The sequence below is a fragment of the Camelus bactrianus genome, chromosome 13 (assembly GCF_048773025.1).
Source record: "Camelus bactrianus isolate YW-2024 breed Bactrian camel chromosome 13, ASM4877302v1, whole genome shotgun sequence".
NCBI classification, from domain to species: Eukaryota; Metazoa; Chordata; class Mammalia; order Artiodactyla; family Camelidae; genus Camelus; species Camelus bactrianus.
In genome coordinates, this window is record NC_133551.1 from 40,439,207 (window position 1) to 40,456,347 (window position 17,141).

At 44.4% G+C, this 17,141-nt stretch overlaps 1 protein-coding gene across 6 annotated transcripts in view; it reads right to left on the reverse strand.

Moving 5' to 3' along the window:
- TCEANC2 (transcription elongation factor A N-terminal and central domain containing 2) overlaps positions 1 to 17,141 on the reverse strand; it is an 87,365-nt gene that overhangs the window by 35,457 nt on the left and 34,767 nt on the right. For 3 of the 6 annotated variants that reach the window (XR_012511264.1, XR_012511263.1, XR_006723710.2), the window contains exon 5: positions 14,044 to 14,596. Coding sequence is in view for 3 of the 6 variants with exons in the window: in XM_045514280.2 (XP_045370236.1) it covers positions 14,408 to 14,596 (189 nt within the window). In the remaining 3 variants the exon portion in view is untranslated. Of the gene's footprint in view, positions 1 to 11,675; positions 14,597 to 17,141 lie in introns of those variants that run through there. The other 3 variants (XM_045514280.2, XM_010951749.3, XM_010951750.3) reach the window with 1 other exon arrangement.

Below are 17,141 nucleotides of genomic sequence, written 5' to 3' on the forward strand. Positions count from 1 at the left end.
CGCAGGCCAGCCTGGAGCTGCCATTCACTGAGCACACACGTACTGGGCCCTGTTTGGGGCCCAGCACCGGGCCAGGCATGGGGGACCTGTGGAAGGGACACGGACAAGGTCTCTGCTCCTATGAGGAGCATGTGCTCTGGTGGGAGAGACAAAAACAAAAATCAACACAAGTAAATATAAAAGACTAGGTAAGTTTGGATGGATTAAATCCCATGAAGGAAAAAACACTGATGTGTCAGACAGTGGCCCAACTGGAAGGGGTGGCTAGGGAAGGCCTCCCTGAGAAAGTGAATCACCCAGCCGAGCATGCCTGGCAGAGGGAACAGCAGATGCAAACGCCCCAGGGAAGGGCCACCTGGCCAGCGAGCTTGAGGCACAGAGACCAGAGCACTGGAGCTGGGGGAGGGAGACAAGATGGAGATGGTACTAGACGTCAGGACATGTGGGACCCTTTAGGTCGCTGTGAGGACTTTGTGTGATGGGAGCCATGGGAGGGCTTTGAGTGGTACAAGCTGCAGACGTTTCAGACATTCACTCTGGCTGCTGGGTGGAGACCAAGTGCAGGAAGGACAAGAGTGCCCCCAAGGAGACGAGGGAAGAGGCTCTGGCACTGGGGATGGGGAGGAGGATCAGGGTTACACTTTAGAGGTAACAATGTGAGTGAGAGCACGGCAGACCTAGCACAGCCTCTAACATGCAGCAGGCGCCCACTCCATGACGGCTGGGACTTTGATTATTTTGATCTTCCTCTGCCACACAGCCTCTCCAAAATAATACATTTTAACAATCCAGATATTTGATCGGCTCAAGTACTGACCCAGAGACCCCCATGGCAATGCTACAAGCGTTTTCCCTTGTGGGCTGGCCTCAAATCATGTCCCTGATGGCCATGTGGGCTGTGTACCTCTGAAGTGAACCTCCCGTGGGCCATGCATTGTCTGGCTCGGAAGCAATCCAACCTTTAGTGCGTCCTCAGGGAGCCTTGCTCTCTGCATCGGGTAGGAGGGGACGGGACTTTTGCATGTAGAGAGGTTTATGGACCAGCACAAACTTCAGAATCAAGAGAAACCCATGGCTGAGGGAGGGTTTGGCCGTGGTCCTGCACGGTGATATAGGCACGACCCAGGCTGGGGTCTCCCCTGGTCTTCCAATTCCACTCATCCAGTGCCTGTGTACTGAGCTCTTGCTCTGTACCAGACTCTGTGCTGGGGACACAGAAATGAATCAGACACAGTCCCTGCCTGAGCTTGCATTCAGGTGGAGGGGAAACAGTGTCTGATGTGCTCCAGGTGCTCAGCCTGTACTGATGAACAGTCACCCACGCAGTTAGCCACGGATACTGTACCTGTCGTTTTACCTAGGTATATCTCCTTATCTCAAAACCTTTCAATTTCCCCAAGTAGAAACTCCCAGTCCAGAATTCAGGGCCCTCACAGACTGGCCCCCACCTCATTCTCTAGCCTCACCCCAGGCCATTCTTCCTATTCCTGTACTTTGGTTCCAGCCACACGACTCTCATTATTGTTCCCTGTTCTTTGACATTTCTCTGGCTTGTGCTTCCTTTCCTTGTGCCTGGAATACCACTTTTCCCATTCATTGCCTGGTAAGCTCCTATACACCCGTCAAAGCCCAGCTCCAAAATTAGCATCTTTGCAAAGCCTGTCTGATTATCTCCAGACCTGGCCACTCCACAAGCACAGTTAGCCTTCCCTCCACAATGCTCCCACAGTCCTCCATTCATCCCTCTAATACGTTAGATTGCTATGGATCAACAACTCAGTCCCCCCACTAGAGTGTGAGCTCTGATACAAAGCCCCTATCTGGTTCAGCTCTGTGGCCTGGGGCCCTGAGGGCCTGGCATAGAGGGGCAGACTCAGAAAGCATTTTTGTTGGGTGATAAGGATGTCAGTGTGGCCACAGTTATAGGCAGATGAGAGGCACAAGAATGAGGCCAAAGGGTCCAGCAACACGCAAGGGCCTTGAATGCCAGGCCTCGGGGTGGATTTCAGCCATGGAAGAAAAGGCTGAGGAAGAACAGGAAAACCATATCCCACTTAGAGAGATGAAAGAGCACAGAAGGAAGACTATTTGGGGTTGTGACGGGGATATAAATATTAATTATGTTTACACAATGTTCTCAAAGGCTATTAGCTCCGGTTTCATTTTCCAACATAAATAAGAAAAGATAACCTTCATCATGAAGAACTTAGAAGTCTATTAATGGGCAACAAAATACCTGTACACCTGTAAACATACCAAGTCATCTCCTTCTTCACCCCTGACACCATCTCCTGAAACATCCCCTTATTCAGATGTGGAAACTGAGTCTCAGAGAGTTGAAATAGCTTGTCTAGAGTTGTCAGTTGAACAGCAGTAAGCCAATGACTGCCTTAGTCAAAGGCAGTCATGAAGTGCTGTGGAGGAAAAAATCTTGCCAGTCAAAGAATTTGTTTCTCACACAGCATGGCTGTATGTTTTCTGTATTAAAAAAAAAAAACAAAAAACACAATACATGGGCTGATATTCACTGTGAAAAAAAAAATCAGATAAGATTACAACCCAAAGTATAAAATAAATATGTGAGTGAGTCCACACTGATGTCAAATAAATAATAAATAGGGGAGAATGGACAAATCTTCTTTAGGGAAGAATTCCAAACAATGTAAGCATTGTTTAATTCCCATCACCTTTGAGTAGAGTCTGGACTTAGTGACTTGCCTCCAAGGATAGGGTATGAAAAGGGAAAAGTAGTAACTTTACAGTGGGGAAACCTGGCAGACACCACCTTAGCCAAGCAGTCAAGGTTAACATCACCAGTGGTAAGTTATGAGGCTCTCATGTACCCCGTGAAGTGACAGGACGAGAAGGGCACCTCGCCTCGGTGGTATTCTTCCCCCAAACCCTTGATCCCAGTTGATTCATGAGGAAACCATTGGACAAAGCCAAATTTAGGGACATTAGACAAAATACCTGGCCGGCACTGCTCAAGACTGTCAAGGTCATGGGAAAGACTGAGAAACCATCACAGAGCAGAGGACACTGGAGAAGCATCATGACTAAATACAGCTCAAGCCTGGACTGAATTCTGAAACAGAGAAAGGCCATGAGGGGGAAAACTGGTGAAGTCTGAATGAAGTCTGGAGCTTAGTTAAAGTTATGGGTACATATCTATATATTCTTTTTTCTCTTTTCCCCAATATATTCCTATAGAAATAGGGTTTTTTTCCCTTTACATAAATGTTTCAGACTGTATATATTATTCTGTAACTTTCCTTTTTCACTAAATATGTCTCAGTGGTGTTCCCATGTCAGTATTTACAGATCTGTGCTGTCCAGTACAGTAGCCACCAGCCCCATGTGGCTATTAAGCACTTGAAAATGTAGATCTTCCCGACTTACAATGGGGTTACATCCTGATGAATCTTGATACATCTAACCTACCAACATTATACCTAAGCCTTGCCTACCTTAAACGTGCTCAGAACACTGACATGAACCTACAGTTGGGCAAAGTCACCTCACACAAAGGCTTTTTTATAATAAAGTGTTGAATAACTCATGTAATTTATTGAATAATGTACCAAAAGTGAAAAACAAAATGGTTGTCTGGGTGCAGAATGGTTATAAGGGTATCTTGTTCACCCTCGTGGTCACAGGGCTGACTGGGAGCTGCGGCTGCTGCCACTGCCCAGTATCACGAGAGAAGGTCTACCGCACCTCACTAGCCCAGGAAAAGTATGTATCTCTTTCATACCATCGTTAAGTCATAAAATCTTAAGACAAACCATTGTAAGTATGGGGATCGCCTACACGCAGCCCAAACTGAGATGTGCTGTAAGTGTAAAGCACACATCAGATCTCAGACTCGGCACCAAAAAAAGAATGTAAACTATCTCGTTAATAATTTTTATTTTGATTGTATGTTGAAGTGATAATATTTTGGGTGTATAGAGTTCAAAATATATTATCCATTTCATCTGTTTCTTTTTATATTTTTAATGTGTCTACTGAAAAATTTTAAATTACCCATAGGACTCATATTATATTTCTATTGGGCAGTGCTGTTACAAGAGATCTAAACTTGTTCTTTTTTTTTGGTGGGGGGAGGTAATTAGGTTTATTTATTTATTTATCTTAATGGAGGAACTGGGGATTGAACCCAGGACTTCATGCACGCTAAGAAGGTACTCAACCACTGAGCTATATACCCTCTCCTTAAATTTGTTTTTTATCTGCTGTATAGTATTTCAAAAATCTCTAAGTACCACGATTTATTTAACCATTCTTTTTCTAATTGTTTTTAGCTTGCTTCTAAGATTTTATTACAAACCATACTGCAATTAAAATTTTTGCACATGCCTACTCTGTGCAAATGTAAAAATTTCTCTAGAGCAGGGGTTGGCAAACTAAGGCCCATGGACCAAATGCAGCCCACTAGTTGCTTTTGTAAATAAAGTTTATTGGAACACAGCAATACTCATTCATTTATATACCATATATGGCTGCTTTAGCACAACAAAGGCAGAGTTGAGTAGCTGTGACAAGGACCATATGGCTTGCAAAGCCTAAAATCTTTATTCCCTTTTTTAAAAAGTTTGCTAACCCATGCTCTAAGAGTTGTCACCAACAACTAGAAGAGCTATGTTACAGGTCCAGTTCCCTGGGGAGGGGACTCTGAGATGGCAATTAGCATATAGGGAGTTTATTAGGGATTGCTTTTGGGTGGTGGGTGGGAAAGGAACAAGATTAGGCAGATGTGACGAGTGACACAATAGGAAGACCTCAGCCAATGCCACCTAGAGCTGTGAAGCTGGGCTGGTCCTTCAGAGTTGTGCTGAGTTAGGGCAAAGGAAATAGGTCTTTCTAACCCTGAATCAACCTGCCCTGGGAAAGGGGTATGAGCTGGGATGAGGTAACGCTCTTCAGTTGAGGGGGAATAGGTGTCTCAGGCATAGGGGTGGGAGGTCTGGGCAGTGCAGAACAGCATCCACTAGAGCCTGCACCTTGTGCCATCCAGCTAAACTTTAAGTTCTGGGAGCAGGTCTTCTGGGATTCTGGTGGCCTCTCTTCCTGGGGAAAACTTACAGAGAAAACTTAGTGGGACAAACTGCAACCCCCACCACTGTGACTAGTCTTGAGGTCACAAATGATACTCATCGTCTCCCTCTTCTTTTATCCATTCTAGAGTCCCCTTACCCTCAGCTAGTTGGTCTCAGTGACCTCCGTGGTAGCATGATCTAGATGCTCTGTCCTGAGAGGTCTGAACCTGTGGTCGCCTGATCCTTCTCAGGCTGTGGCCCCTGCACTTGTCTACTGACTGTAAGTATTGAGCAAGGGAGTACTGAGAGGTTTCCAAATGAATCAACTGGGTACCAAAGATATATCTCCCTGCTCCAGTGCTTAACAGCAGCCTTATTTCCTCCTGATGGTCAGGTGACTCCACTTCTTGCCTGCTGGTACCTGGACACAAGGAGCTCAAAGTGTCTGGCTGGAAGACATAGCTAAAAGTTCAATAGTCATCTTGGTGTTTCTCCTGGCTGAAGTGCTGCCTCTTTGGGAACTTAAAACTGGGGGGATAGAAAGAACAAATGCTTTCCTGGAGTGATGGTAAGCGTGAGACCACTCTTACTTTCATCCTTTGGTTCCTGGACCCATGAATTCTACCTGTTGGAGACAAAGCACTGTAGAATGGTCTTTGATTTAGAATATGTGCTGCATCCTGGAGGATGGCACCCTATCCTCACGGAGTGTTGTTTCTGAGCTGGTGCCTCAGCTGTGCCTTCTACAGTTAGTTCCAAGCTGGCAGCTTAAGGATAGGGCAGTAGGTGGCCATGTGCCCACTGCTGTAGACTCATAGGGGATCCCATGCCAGTAGATTAAACACTCTGTAAACCCTTGGAGAGTTGTGCAGGATGAAGCCCTACAAGCAAAGCAATATCTAGGATGTATGTCTATTTCAGTGAAAATGAATCGCAGCTCTTTCCAGGGTGGAAGGGGTTTAATACAACCAACTTGTCAAGTGGCTGGTGGTTTTCCTCAAGGGATGGAGACATATCTGAGACTCAGAGTTGGTCTTTGTAACTTGCAGGTTGAACACTCAGCATCAGCAATAGCTCAGTCAGTCTTGGTGACTGGGAACGCATGCTATTCGGCACACACTTACCCTCCCTCCATGCCGTCGTGGTTACTCTGTTCATGTGCACCCCTTGTGCCAGCTCTGGGGTGGCTTTAGAGGCTGGCTAATGCCAGCTGCATATACAGGGTTGTTCAGTGCTTCACTCTCCAGTGGGTGTTAACATGGAATACACACTTGGTGCCCACTTCCATAGGTCTGTCCATATGACTTCACCCCAGATATCCCTATTCCTGGTTTTCTAATCTTATCCTTCCAGGTCCCTGATCAACCAGCCAAATCATACACTGCTGCCCATGAGACCCACGGATATGCTAACCTTGGGCCCCTTTTCTTTGCACAAGAAGTAGGTGACTATATGTACTATTCACAGCTCTGCCCGTCGAAGGGATTTCCTCCTCTACTGCCTTTCAAGGACGCCCCTGCATGGGGCCTATAGTGCAGCAACAGTGTATTTTTGGCTTGCTCACACATACTGAGCTGACCCACTCATGAACAAATTTTGGGTTTTTTTTCCAGCTGGATACAAGGAGCTCCCTAAGCATCCATAGGTGAGGTGAGGGAGAGGCACTGGTGCAAAGGTGCTGGGTGACATATGTCTGGGCCACCTGCTCATGTAGCCTTTTGCGCTTTGGCTCAGCTGTACCATGTCTATCTTGTGATAAACTGCTGCCGGCCTTGTCTGACCTTATGACTTGGTGGATCTGACAGAATCCAGCCCACGGTGAGCAGCTTTGGTTGCGTGGCCAACTTGACCATCTGTGGTCAGATGACCCGTCTCTACCAGAACCCTTCAGCAAATCAGTGGCTGTATTCTGAAAAGTGTGTCATTCCTGGCTGCAGATGGCAGGGCCTTGCTCCAGAACCCCAGGGGTCTAGATTGTGCTTCTCCTACTAGGCTTGTCATAAACTCCATAGGCATCTTTCCCCACTACAGATCCCTCAGAGACCATGAGTCCCACCAGATCATACGGTCCACACACCAAGGTTACTTGTACTATAGCCTGGACCTGCTGCTGAGCCCTTTCCCACTCTGGGGCCCCATCCAAACAGGCAGCCTCTGTGTTATCCAGTATATGGGAGGAAGCAGTATTCCCGGGTATGAAACATGCTGCCTCTAAAACCCAGGGGCCTACCAGGCATTGTGCTTCCTTCCTACTGGGGGAGGAGGAGGTATAATACTTTGTCTTTTACTTTGGAGGGAATGTACCCGGCAAATCCCAGATGACTGGCCCCTAAAAATTTCCCTGATATGTCAGGCCCCTGAATCTTCATAGTGTTTTCTCCTACTCTCCGCAATGCATGTGTCTCACTAAGGCTTCCAATACACTTGCTGTTTCTTGCTCACCTGGTCTAATTAGCTGATGCCTTTAATGCAGTGTGATGTTCTGCAAGATATCTAGGCAGTACAGGTCTTTTCAGACTAGGTTGTGAGAGGGCGGGAAAGTTAACAGCCCTGGACAAGACTGTAAATGTATACTTTCATCTATTCCAGGTGAATATGAACTCTGGTCTTCCTTTCTGATAGGCAAGGGAAAAAAAAAAAAAAACAATGACTGGATCAGTGGCTACATACCATGTATTTGAGAAGATGTTAATGCACTCCAGGAAAGATGCCACATCTACAACTAGAATTACCACTTGGTTGACTCTGCTGTGGTCCACTGTCATCTTCCAGAATCCATCTGATTTTTGTAGGGGCCAGATCAGTGAACTAAATAGAGAGGTAATGGGGATCACTATCCCTGCACCCTGTAAGTCTTTAAGGATGGCATTCATCTTTGCCATTCCTTGACTACCAGTGAGGTTGAGCATCTTCTAATATGTTTATTGGCTTATTTCCTCTTCTTTGAATGCCCATAATTCAGAATGCTTGACTTTTAAAAAACAGTTTATCTGTCTCCTTCACTAGACTGTGAGCTTCCTGGGGCCAGAGACTATCTTCTTTACCCCTGAACCTGGCACATGAGAACTCAATAAATATACACTGAATCAATATCAATGATTTTAACAAGATAAAAAGGAGCATTTGATTGGACATCGCAGTCTCCTTGGATCTTTAAACCAAACTCCTTAGCTTATGGGTAAGCCTATTCCTGACAGCAATTGTATTATTTTGGTTGGTTTAAAAGAAAATACAGTGTCATCCAATCAAACCATCTCTCTACTGAAACCAAGGCAGTGTCACCAAACGAACTGAAGCTCCAGAGCCTTGTTTTGTGGATGCACTTCCTTCCATAGCAATAATGGGCAGTAACAAACTGAGCCCTCGCCCCATCTGGCTGTGATAAACGCATCCAAAATACATTACAAATCTCAGAGTGAGGCTCTGAGGCCTGAGGCTGCAGCAAAAGAAAACCGAGGTTGACAGGCACAAGTTTAAAGACCTGATATTCTATAAATGAAAAAAGGCCAGCTGCCTGTTCCTTCACCACTGAACACAGTAACCGCATTAGAGGAGCTTCCTGCCATTTTTCACACTTGGGACTCTAATGGTATCTGTTTGGTCAACTTTAAACTTCATTTGTCAAAAAAAAAAAATCTCTAATTTACTGAATCTCAGGTGTTTCTTTCCTTTGCCTCAAACTGTAGGGGGTTTTGTTTGTTTGTTTATAATTTTTTCCTTAAATATCTGTCTATGCAGGAACACTTTTATCTTTTTAAAACACACATCTTATGAGCCCCCTCACCTCCTCAGAAAATTCTCACGGCCTCCCAAGATCTGAAGGCCAAAGTCCAAGTTCCCTCACAAGGCCTCCAGGGTCCTGGCTACCTTTTTGCCCCATTTCTCTCCATTCCTAAGACCTTTATGCTTCCACTACCCATATAACTTGCCTTTACTAAAACAAGCCATGCACTTTACATCTCTGTGCTTTTGCACACATACTGACCCCTCTGCTAAGAACTCCTAACTATCTTTCAGACTTAGTTCAAACATTAACCCTGTGTAAAGACTTTCCTTCCCTTAGAATGGTGTTAATCACTGCTTTCTCCACTTTCTCAACACTTTAAATAAATATCTACAGTAAACAATATGCTATACGTTAATTATTTTCCTAAGTGTCTGTCTTCCCACCAGACTAAGAGTTCCTGAATGATGGAAATTATATCTCATTTACTGCAGTTTCCCCAGTGCCAGTCTAGTTCCTGGAACAGAGCAGCTGGGCAACATTTGTTTGCTGAGTGAATGAAAACTGACCTGGTCCCTACCCAAAAGACCAAGACCTCCAATACAACCACCACAAGAAAAGGATCAATAAGCTGCTGGAGCAGATTCTAATGGTATTTACTCTCCCAAATTTCCTCTAGCAACTGAACACACTTAGAAGACACATTCATGCCGAGACTTACAGGCAACTCAGAGCTCCCAGGAACTTCTCTCACCTCATTTCATGAGCTGACCCTTTCATTTTTAAGAGGCTGGAGCTCAGGGGTGCTTCTTAGTGGGTGGGGAAGCTTAGATGGATGTCTGCAAGTCTCCTTCCCTTCAGCAAGCACTCAGAATACCTCCATTAGCGTTCATGGAAATTCTGCACATGCATCAAGAAGAAAACAGCCACAAATAACACAGCCTGCTTTCCAAATCTCCAAAGCACATCTCTGCAATCATTTCACTTTCCAACTATCACCATTGAAGCCTTTCAGCCAGAGAGCAATTTGTTTTCAACTTACTCTGGGTTCCTAAGTTAGCAGAACCCTCTGGTTGTTTACAAATGAAGCTTCCTACTTCCGTTTTCTCTCCTTCCTCCAGCTTCTCTTCTACACAGCCCATTAACCAAAAAACTAACCAGTTCCTGCATTCCTTCAGTCCAAATGCCTTCAACCTATGCTCAAAAGACCCTTCAAAGTTGATCCTGGTCCTTGCCTTCCTCTTCTGTCTCATCTCCAGCTACTTTCCTCCGTGTGTCCTCCCCTCCAGCCATACCAGTCAGGTATCTCACAGTACTGAGTCTTTCCATACTTTGCTTTTTCTGCCAGGCACATACTTCAACCACCAATTAACTACTTCTGTCCTTGAAGACTGCACACAGGTATTACCTCCTCCGAGAAGCATTCCCTGATTGATTAGATGCCGTTCCTGTATATCCACAACTAGCCATCAACTATTTAGTTATAGAGATCTAGCTCTCTTGTGGTTACTAGAGATATATCAGGGAACAAAACAAAGACTGCTCCCATGAAGCTTAAGTTCTTGAAGGTGGGTGACACACAATATATATAAATTATATTAAATTCGTAACTGTATCAACGGGTGATAAATACTCTGAAGAAAAATGAAGCAGGATAGAGTATTAAAAAGTAGTTGGACTATGGAGGTTCCTTAAAAAACTAAAAACAGACTTACCATGTGATCCAGCTATCCCACTGCTGAGCATATAACCGGAGAAAAATCAAATTCAGAAAGACACATGCAATAAACAAATAGGACCTAATTAAACTTACAAGCTTTTGCACAGCAAAGGAAACCGTAAGCAAAACAAAAAGACAACCTATGGAATGGGAGAAAATATTTGCAAAAGATGAGACTGACAAGGGCTTAATCTCCAGAATATATAAATAGCCCATACAACTTAACAAGAAAAAAACAAACAACCCAATCCAAAAATAGGCAGAAGACCTAAACAAGCAATTCTCCAAAGAAGACATATGAATGGCCAATAGGCGTGTGAAAAAATGCTCAGTATCACTAATTATCACAGAAATACAAGCCAAAACTACAATGAGGTATCACCTCACACCAGTCAGAATGGCCATCATTCAAAAGTCCACAAATGATAAATGTTGGAGAGGGTGTGGAGAAAAAGTGAACCCTCCTACACTGCTGGTGGGAATGTAGTTTGGTGCAGCCACTATGGAAATCAGTATGGAGATTCCTCAAAAATCTAAAAATAGACTTACTATATGATCCAGCAATCCCACTCCTAGGCATATATCCAGGGCGAAACTTAATTCAAAAAGACACATGCACCCCAATGTTCACAGCAGCACTACTTACAATAGCCAAGACATGGAAACAACCTAAATGTCCAACAACAGATGACTGGATAAAGACGATGTGGTGTGTGTGTGTGTGTGTATACACAATGGAATAAAAAGAATAAAACAATGCCATTTGCAGCAACATGGATGGAACTGGAGATCGTCACTCTTAAGTGAAGCGGGCTGGAAACAGAAAGAAAAATGCCATATGATATGACTTATATGTGGAATCTAAAAAACAGGACACAAATGAACTACTTATTATTTATAACTCATATGATTGATCTCTTGAATATGTGTAAGAACTTCTGACTGTCCTTTTTATGATTGGATTACTGCATTCTGTTGATTCTTATTTTGTGGTTGGCTTTATTCCTTTGATAACTACATAAGTTTGAAAAGCTAAAGCTCTAAACTGCTCTTGGAAACAATGATCAGTACATGTATGTAAACTAAAAACAAACGTGCAGTATATTGTGTATATGTATTTATATGCAATATATTATATGTGTGCAAATTGTAACAATTCTACCTAATAAAACTGAAAAATGAAAAAAAAAAGTCATTGGGAGGGAATGCTGTTTTATTTAGGGTAGTCAGTGTAGCGCTTTCTGATAAGGCAAACAAAGACCTGAATCAAGTGAGGACAGTACCATGCAGATACCTGTGGAAAGAGCATTGCAATGAGGGGAAAGCATATATGCAAAGGCCCTGAGGCAGAAGCATGCCTGGGATGTGTGTTCAGAACAGTAAGGAAGCCAGAGGGACCACAGAGGTGTGATAAAGGGGGAAAATGTTTGGAAATGAGGTCAAAATAAGGAGCCAGATCACATGGGGCTTTGTAGGACATGGTAAAGGATTTTGCTCTGAGTGAGGCAGAAGGTTTTGAGCAGATAAGATACATGATTTGTCTCACATTTTAAAAGGCTCATTCTGGCTATTCTGTGGATAATGGATTATATGGGAAACCGGTGGAAGCAGGAAGAGCCCAGACACCTGGACATCCATTAATTCCACAAATATATATTGGGTCCTAGCATGGGACAAGGACAAGCACTCTCCAAGGCACTGAAGATACCCTGATGAGTAAGACAGATTTCTGACTTCAAGGAACTTACAATCTAGTGGGGAGATAAGAGTCAAAAGCATAACCACAGAACAGGTGGATATGACTAGAACAGTACACAAGGTATCATGGTAGAGGCAGCAAAAGGAATTAGGTAGAGAGCAACACTCCAGAGGGAGAAAACAGCAGGTGAAAATGCTCAGAGCAGGAGTGACATGACAGGATTTCCAGTTTTGATGTCACTTTGTTTCTCATATAGAGAGGTGAACTGGAAGGGGTTAAGACTGGAGGCAGAGAGACCAGCTAGGAGGCCATGTAGTCATGTGGGCAAGAGAAAGTCCTGAAGTGGTATTAGAGATGGAGAAGAGGCAAGAGGTACTGAGTATATTTGAGAAGTAAACCCATTAGGACTTGGTTGAGTGAGGATGGGAGTGAGGGGTCTAGGCTGACCCCAGGGTTGCTATTTGGAGTGTCTGGGTTGCCAGTACTGTCAGGTGAGAGAAGACATGTTGCATCTGAGATGCCCATGGGACATCTAGGAAATACTGGCTGAAACTTGGAGGGCAGGGATAGGCTGAAGATATAAACTGGAGTGTCATCAGCATGTAAAAAGATGCCTGAAACCATGAGAGTGGATGAAATCAAGCAGGAAGACTACATACACTCACACAGACCTAGGTTCTGAATCTAAGATCTGCTATTCACTGTCTGTGAACCTTGAGTAAGTTACCAAACCATTGTGAGCCTCACTATTCTCACCTTTAGTTGGGCATTATTATTTTTTCAAATGTCTACATCAATGCTGAGCATATGGCATGTGTACAATTATTACTCTAGCTCCCGTAGTTATGAGCAGAGGGAAACTGACAAGAGACTCCTGCTTGGTGAGCCTCAGGGTCTCATCTGTAGCTCCTGCTAGGTACCCGCAAGGCTGCTGGGAACGGGTGCCCAACAAATGGTTGCTGAATAAAAGAAGAAATCTAAAAAACCAAAACAATATCTACTAACACAACAGGTGAGATAATTCAACAGGATTTTTAAAAACTATATGAAGATGAATGTAAATGCTAAGAAATTACCTTAGAAAAAGTATCTAGCACATAGAAGGTAAACAAAGCTAGTCCCTTTCCTTCTGTCCTTGCTTTTTAATCCATCTCTCTTTTTTTAATTTTAAATCTTTCCCTTTTTTTTTTTTTTTTTTTTTTTTTGATTTTAAATCTCTGTTGGCTCCTTCTTTTCAGATCACAAACGCTCTAGTCTCCCCTCACCTGAAAAAACCTTCGGGTCTTGCTATCTCCCTCAAACTCCTGTTCAATCATTCTTTATTTTCATCAACTATGCTCTTTCTCAACCCAAAACACTTTTCAATGAACAAGCCATACCTTTGCTTTTAGAGACAAAAAGTCCCACGTTATTATCATTTTTAAAAAAAGCTACTATCACTTATGTAGTTGTTCAAGCAAGTCTAGATAGATGTATTTCATTTTTAAATACATGTGTATATAATTTTTCTCTTACACTAATTCATTTTAAGAGAAATTTCATTATGTATCTTCTACAGCCCTAAACCAAGAGAGCCAACATATTCAAATAAATCCCAAGGTGGGGAGATGCTTCAGGCCAGTTCCTCATTAGAAGCCTCAGCATGGGGGCTCCGGAGACCAACGGAGAAGGTCTTCCAGGGAGAGCTGAAATGTTCAGATAAGTGAGTTCTGGAAAGAAGGGGTAGTTGGTGGGCTCTGGCAGGCTCACCCCTGGGGTAGAGGAAAGAGAACAGACAGGGGAGTTCTGAGAGGCAATGGAGCTATCTAAACTCAGGGGGATGGAACCGAGTGAGCAGCAGCAGTAATTGAGTTTCAGTTACCTGCAGGGTGGCGAAATAAAGTAGTAACTTCATCTGCCTGACACAGGGAACTTTAGAGGTGTCCTTCGCATATTCACAGTGAAATCCATCACCCTTTCACTGTGTTGGGTGATGGCAACCGTACTGCGCTTCCCAGTGACAGCCAGTGCACGTGCTGTTAGGCGGCACCAGCGCACTGCAGCTAATGAAGCACTTCCTGCAGGCCTGTCTCCTGGGCTGTTTGCATCCTCAGTCTGAAGGAATGGCACCACGGGAAAATTTAACACAGCCAGCATCAGCCATCACCCAAACTCAAAAGAATCTTTGAATGGTAGAGAGGCCCATTTTCCTTTCTGCCCAGCCCAGGGCTGGAACCATCCTCAGGTCACTTTTTGTGGGTCTGTACAAACGTGCCGACTGGCAGCATGCCGTTCTTCACCTGGGCCCGGATTTCAGCTCGATGCTTTAATGTGAAGACCAGGGCTCTCACCGTCCGCCGGTACGGCCCGTTAATGAGGCGGGAACAGAGATGAAACGTCTCCCGTTCAATATTTTCAACCAGTAGGTGATCCATCTAAAAAAACAGCAAAATTATCAAATTAGGGCCTTGCATTGCATAAGGATTAAAGGCGAGAGAGGCTGGAGCACTCTGCTCAGAGGCCTCCATTAATCAACTGAAATTCAAGGACATCTACTTCCTGTCACAAGAGAAACAGGAAGAGCAAATTAATTCCACCCTGGCAATTAAAGAACAAGGCCATGTGTTATGTGACAGGGACCTCATTCACAACCCCTGCCGGGTGGTAATATTTGCCATTATAACAGGAAACTGGCCTGAACCAAGCAGTAGGTACTGGGCCCTGTATTTTACCAACCAGGAAACGAAGACCAAGGATAATAAATCAGTATAACAGTTTATACTTTTGTTTGTTTGTTTTCGAAGTACCTTTTAACCCCTTACAGTATTTTAGAATCACTGAGCCTGGATCCTAATATGTGTGTAAAGCAGTTTATAAATCACTTTTCACATTTAATGCTCACAACTCCTATGATCTCATTTTACAGATGAGGAAACAGGTTCAAAGGTAAAGAGATGTTCAAGATCTTATAACTACTGAGAGGCAGAGTTGGGATTCTGACCCTGAGCCCCTGACTCCAATATTCAAGTTTCTTCCCTCTCACCATACTCACTGTCCCTTTAACCTTTTGAGAGACCAGCTGAGTCTGGAAAGACCCCTGCAGGGTCAGCTAAGCAGAACGGGCCTACAGGATGGGACCTGTAGCAATTCTGGGGTGGTCTGGCTCAAGCCCATGCCCTCCTGAAGTCACAGGCCTAATCAAAGCAGGACAGGTCTGGGACTTTGTCTGCATGATCTGGATCCAGGCCAGACTGGCTTGCTGTTCAGGAAGCCCCTCACTTCCTTCCTTTCCAGGCACATCCCTCACTATTCGCCTTCCTGGTCCCAACCCAGCCCAGTCTGAGCAAGCTCAGCTGCTTCCACACACTACGATGTGCAGGTACGTGTTCCCTCAGCAAGGCACACGTTCCCTAGGAAACACACTCTTATTAGATTCCAAGCTTAGCTAAAAAACAAAAAGCAAAAAAGCAAACCCTAGTTCAAAGGACTGAAAGTTCTCCTTGGGTCTGCCACAACATCCTGAGCTTCCCTTAGTCATTTTCATAACATAATGATCTACTTCTGGAGCTGTCTTCCCTGAGAGTGAGTTCCTTAAAAATAGGAAACAAATTTCTCTCTTACTTCCTTTTTTCCCTTCACTCCTTCCCTTCCCCCCACCCCCCTCCACCCATTCACATACCTACTCAGCACTTACTTCGTGCTCGTGCTCAGGCTGAGGAAAAAGCAGTGAACAAAGTCAACAGTTTCTGACTCCACAGAGAGCATGGGCCACTTGGAGACAGACGGTGAGCAGGGACTGTAAGTGTACCAAGTGCTAGGAAAGGGGACAGGAGCCAGTGCTGGGGTGCAGAGCTACATCAAAGGGACCCAACTCAGGAGGGCAGCGCCTGGCCTCCAGAGGAAATGTGTTCGGATGTGAGACCTGGAGAATGAGTAGGCTCTGGCCAGGTGAAGTGGGCATTTGCTTGGTGATAAATTCAGTGAGGTGCACATAGACCTTTTGTGTGCTTTTCCATATATGTACTGTACTTACACTTTAAAAAAAGAAAAGTTTAGGAAAACTCTGCACCAAAATAAAAAAGGATCAATTGACATTTGACAAAACGTCCTAACAAAAGAGAGAGACCAACAGACCAAATGAATAAAGAAACTTGGAAGAAACTAGGACCAAGCAGGGAACAGAACAGGACTGAGAGAAAGAGAGAGAGAAAGAAACACAGAGAGAGAATGACTATCCAGGCCCAGATGTCTGCCTACGTGTAAGAGACAAAACACATCCAGGGACGTTTGTAGTCCTGATGACTGACACTGTCTCCAAGGCTTGTGCTGGAGTGAGCAAACTTGGTGCCATGGCTCTCTAGAACCAAGACTCCTCGAACTTTCCATGGCCTCCTAGGTTGGCCCTGAACTGGCCCCCAGCCTGAGGCAGCCCTGGTACCAGACCACTTTACAAGGCTAGAAGGGTGGCTGGCTGTCTGCCCAGCATTTGTCCAGCCATACTTCCAGAGAGGCTCCTTCCTGCAGTGTGGGGCTCCTCATTCCAGCGTGAGGATGTTTAATCACTGATTGCTTAGAGAGTCACTTACTATAACAGGCAAGAAAAAAGTCTTTTTTTTTTTTCTTGAGGGGCATGGTTGTTAAGGGAGGAAGGGTATGTGTGCATTGCAAAAACAGGTCATGGCCATTCCATCAAATTGTAATATATGTATAAAAGAACCTTGAGAGTGCCCTGAAATGTACATAACTGGATGCTTATTCATACTTGATTCAGCAAATGGTTATTGAATTGCTACTCTGAGTCTGGTCCGATCTGGGTATCAGAGACACCCAAGCAAAAAGACCTGACCCCTTACCCTCTAAGAACTCACAGCCTAGGAGAGGCATGTACACAGATGACCATGGGGCAGCGGAATAGGTGCTCTACCAGCCATGTGATGGGAACAGGAAGCAGGTAGCTAACAATTCTCATGCATGCCTCAT